The 4,591-nt window shown below is 46.6% G+C and overlaps 1 protein-coding gene across 1 annotated transcript in view; it reads right to left on the bottom strand.

Annotated features, from left to right (window-relative positions):
* The window catches only part of CUNH3orf52 (chromosome unknown C3orf52 homolog), a 66,135-nt gene extending 61,571 nt beyond the window's left edge, over positions 1-4,564 (bottom strand). Inside the window, exon 1 of the mRNA XM_023701248.1 lies at positions 4,342-4,564. Within this exon, the coding sequence (XP_023557016.1) occupies positions 4,342-4,482 (141 nt within the window). The 5' untranslated portion in view covers positions 4,483-4,564. The remainder of the gene's footprint in view (positions 1-4,341) is intronic.
* Positions 4,565-4,591: the final 27 nt, after the last annotated feature.

A 4,591-nucleotide genomic window follows, 5' to 3' on the forward strand; every position in this document is an offset into this window, starting at 1 on the left:
GCCACTCTGCCAAAGCCTCCTGAGTAGTAGGATCACAAGTATGCACCACCACACTCCACAGCACGAATATGCTTTAAGAAATTCCAGAGGAAGAGCCAAGTGGTAGGACCCTTAAGGGTTGGATCCTTGAGTCTGGCATATCACAGGTGTGCAGGGAGAGGTGAAAGTGCTGGTACCTTGACAGAGGAAAGTTCTCCTGAGTTAAGTGTGCTTCTAGGGTGCAAGGGTGCAGCCTCCGTGCACCCCACTCAGAACTGCACTAAAGCCACAGAAACCAAGGGTTCAGGAGGTGCAATGTAAAAAAGACAGGTCTTAGTAGAAGGAGTCTTTATCCTCCTAGGTGCTGAAACACAGCTCCCACTCACAGACCTCCTGAGACCAAAATGAGACCCTGCTGTTTGTAGTCCTTGCATAAGCGACAGCCAGGTCACAAAGAAAATTATCTCAAATGAAGCACGAATGAGAGGCCACAGGCAGCTTCTTCACAAGCTGCTTTCCAGAGACTCTTTCAAGCTGCACCTGTATCCTCTGTTCCTGTTATAGGGCTCCAGATTTGAGGTGCTTTCCTCTGAACACTCCCCCATATACACATCGCTCTTCAGGTTAAAGTGCCATGTGTGCTCCCCTAGAGGCATAGAATGCTAATGGTTTGCAAAGACCATTAAATACTTTCCAACTTCCAGGAGCAACTCAGCCCAGCATTATACAATGTTTGCCTAAAGGAAATCCCTCCTCCTTTTCAGCCCAAAGCTGCCCTCCTACAGGCCTGTGTCCTTCTCCGTCTCATCCTCTGTCCTAGCAAAACCACTGACCACTTTGCTGGTATAACTAATCTTCACAGACTTCAACTCATTATAAATACTCTGTATCCCAGCTCTCCAGAGGCTGAGTCAGAAGGATGTCCATGAGTTTCAGGCCAGCATAGGCTACACAGTGAGTTCAGGGCCAGCAAGACTCTGTCTCCAAAATTGAAACAAATCAATGATGTCAGACACTTTGAACCAATCAATAAAACGCAGTGCTTCTTGGCTGTGCGCACATTGATATCAACCAAGGAATCAGAATTTATTACAAGTGTTCCTGGGAGATTCCTAAGTTCCCAAGGGAGAAGAATCTTGACGTAATAGGTGTGCGATACTTGTGCTCTCAGAGTCTCCCTCTAAACTGGGCCATGAAGATCTAGATGTCTCTTTCACCGGCTTCTGCACTCTACTACCCAATTCTCAATCAGGGGAGGCTACGGACAGATTCTTCACCAGGTGATTTCAACAGCTACTTCCAAGCTGCATCTGAGCACTCCGATTGCATTAAAGGGTTCCAGATTTGGAGTGTCTCCCTCTGAACAGGCACAACTCTCTTTAGATTAAGGTCTAAATACAATAGCAGCACTGGCCATCTCTTGAATCCAAAAAAAAAACTTTTCTCTTCTGCTCAATCAGGAGCAGATACTATATGGACCAGAGGAACTTTTCCTACTACATAAGTCTCTAATTTTTCATCTTAATTGTGTCTTTTTTTTTTTTAACACAAAATGCAATTTCTTAAGAACTTAATGGACAGACGGGATACGCTCAGGTGTTTGAGACAAGCCCAGAAGAGCCAGCTGATCTGTGTCTTCAGCTAGTGAACACTGTGTAGCAGTGGGGTGAACTTTCAGCCAGCCCATTCAAACGAGCCTTGCTCACAACTGCCAGTCTACTTTTTCATTTCTATGACGATACTACCATCACTTGAAATGTCCCAAGAACTTCTGAGTCAGAACTTCCCTGTCATAAGCCATAAAAAGAAAACAGTTGCATTCTGTTGCCTACCATTTCCTTTTCACTTTTGACCCAGTGATACTACGTGTTTACAGTAATAGCAGACAGAGTAGAGCTCAGTGACTAACATCCCTCTCTTCCTAAACCCAAAGCCCAGATTGAGAAAAGGGGTAAAACATTCTCTCTGCCCTCTTTGTACTCTCCCACAGCCTGGCTCTCTCAGCTAGGCAGATCTCAGTGATATGGCCTGGCTGCCTCCAGCAACTACAGAAGGGCTCTCTCCCCAGACCCATTCACCTGTGACTTCCTCGTCAGCCAGAAGAGCCACTTGACCCCTCAGAGTTCACTTAAGTTTCCTGATTATAAGGAGCCTAATTTACTGAAATTATCAATGTATAATTTTTAGTTTAGGCAGCTGTATATGAAGAAATATAAATTGTATATATTTAAGTGATAGATGATGATGCAGATAGATAGATAGATAGATAGATAGAGAATCAATGGAAACAACATAGATTTGAGACCTCTAAAATTTGATTTCAAACTTCAGGGACACTGTTCAGTAACCTGAGCATTTTAAGAATTTCTCTGAGACTCAATTTTTTCGCTCAATTCTTTTTCTCTATCCAGTCAGAATATTTGCAGCATCCTCCTGTGTGTTGTGATGAATGAATCTATTTATGTATCAGGAGAATTTGTGCATGACACATAGTAGAAAAATCAAAGCACATGGACCAAGCCAGGTCTATAATCCCATTCTGTAGTTCCAGCACATGGGAGGCTGAGGCAGGAGGATCACTGAGAGTTCAAGGCCAACCTGGAGTACACAGTGAGCTCAAGACCAGCCTGAACTACAGAGTGAGACCCTGTTTTCAAAAAATATTAAGTACATGGATCTAAGTTATATCTCAAAACTGGGACTGTTAATACATGGTTTTAAGGATTTACATACAAAAATTCTTAAGAGTCTGAAACACCACAGGCTTGTGCTGACCAACACTTAATGACCTCACATGAATTGATCTTTCAATCTAAAATATACTACAATTTATTCCATAGAATCGGGGAATGGCTAACACATTAGGTGAGGGATTCTACGCAGCCACCACCTTCATTCTTAAGTTTTCCCTGTTCAAATACTTCTTCATCTTCGTTCCATTCTGTCAGTCACCATAGCTTTCCTATTCAGCTCAAGGACAAGGAAGTCTCGGCTGTCTATATCTGACTAATAAGGAACCAGAACATGAATATGAATCTCTTCAAGGTGAAGGATAAACAATTAAACACTGGCAGCCAGCATGGATTTGGCCTGAGCTCTTCCTCAGCTGTACCTCCTTCCAGAGCTGCTCCTGGCCTCACAGATGCCCAGCAGGTTTGTCCCATTATTTGACAGCCTTGAGCCAGGAGCACATTTTTTATTGGTAAAGTGGTCACCAGAACAAACTCAAACCATAGAGTGTTTGAGGTGTGCAAGGTCAAGCTGATGTGAGGCAGGCATTTCTAACACCCACGACTAGTCACAGTGAGTTTAAGACTATGGCTGCAAGCTTTGGTGGTCAGGCATCTTTCCCTAACTTCCTTCTCCTGGAGCTTGCTTTCACTCAGTTATAAGCTGCCAATACACTCTCTAGAGTACCCATTAAAAAACAGACTTTACTGCCCAGTATTTCTAAGAATCAGTGTGGAACAAAACCACAAAATGCTTTCCCTTAAAATCAATTGGGCAGCCAAATGGGTAGTAGTGAAGCAGTGAAGATCAGGCTAAAATTATGGAGATGAGGAGATCCTGCTTTCCAGAATACCTGGAGCTGATCTTTCCGGTTAAGGAGAAGAGGTTAACTCAGACATCAAACGCTCTGATGTTTTACAAGTACTAGACAGGAGTGAATAATATTCCACCACTGCTAGGCTTGCATCAGAAAAGAGTTCAGCCTAAACACACCACCAAAGGCTTTCTTAGAGATGAAAAGGAAGAAAAAACAAATGAAGCTAGCCTGGTTGTTAGGAGAAAAACACTGAAAGGATTTCTCTTCAAAGGAGGCAGCAAGTTCCCCTTCCTCAGCCCACCCCATTTGCCCACTCTGGCCAGCCTCAGTCATTCTGACTCTCGCTGTCCTGTCCTTTGGTTGCTCCTGTATCTCGCTCCCTGTGGAATAAGAAAACCAAGGCAGGAGAAAAGAGAAGGTGTTCGGGAGAGGAGGACACTTAGAAAGAGGGAGGAGAAGGTGGATGTGGGCTTGTGGGTGAGTAGAAGAAATGGAAGGACCAAGAGAAAGGGAGTTGGGAGAGACGGAAAGGGTGAAGAAGAGAGAAAGAGAGGGAGAGATCTAATCAGTCTTTTCTCTGTTTGAGAAAGAAAATTCAGTGAAGTTCCCTATAACTTCACAAGCCACCTGTCTCTCGTACTTTTTTGAAGGAGTGGTCGCATTTCAGAGTCTCAGAGCGCCCGGAGTCAGGGCGCCCGGGCTCCTGAGGTCGCTCCCTCGGCTTGGATCTCAGCGCGTCGCTGTCCTAGTAACCCGCGAGCGGCCGGGCGCCCGAGAGCGCGCAGGGGACCCGGACCTCGGGAGGGGAACCTCACCTGGGCTGGGCTGGGTTCCTCGGCCCGGGACGGCAGCACCCGCAGCTCCCCATTGAGTGGCGTCTGCTCCTCCTGCAGCTGCCGGAGCTCCGACAGCTGCAGCTCGTCCCGCGGCGACGACGGAGGCCGGGCCTCGTCCATGGGCCGGCGGGAGGCTGCGGCCGAGCGGAGCACGGCGGGCCCAAGGGTGCAGAGTCCGGGCGCTCGGCTCCCCGCACCCACCGGGCGGAGCCGGGGGCGAGCGAGCGGG

This window comes from Octodon degus, unplaced genomic scaffold (assembly GCF_000260255.1).
Source record: "Octodon degus isolate 3935 unplaced genomic scaffold, OctDeg1.0 scaffold00007, whole genome shotgun sequence".
In the NCBI taxonomy this organism is placed as follows: domain Eukaryota; kingdom Metazoa; phylum Chordata; class Mammalia; order Rodentia; family Octodontidae; genus Octodon; species Octodon degus.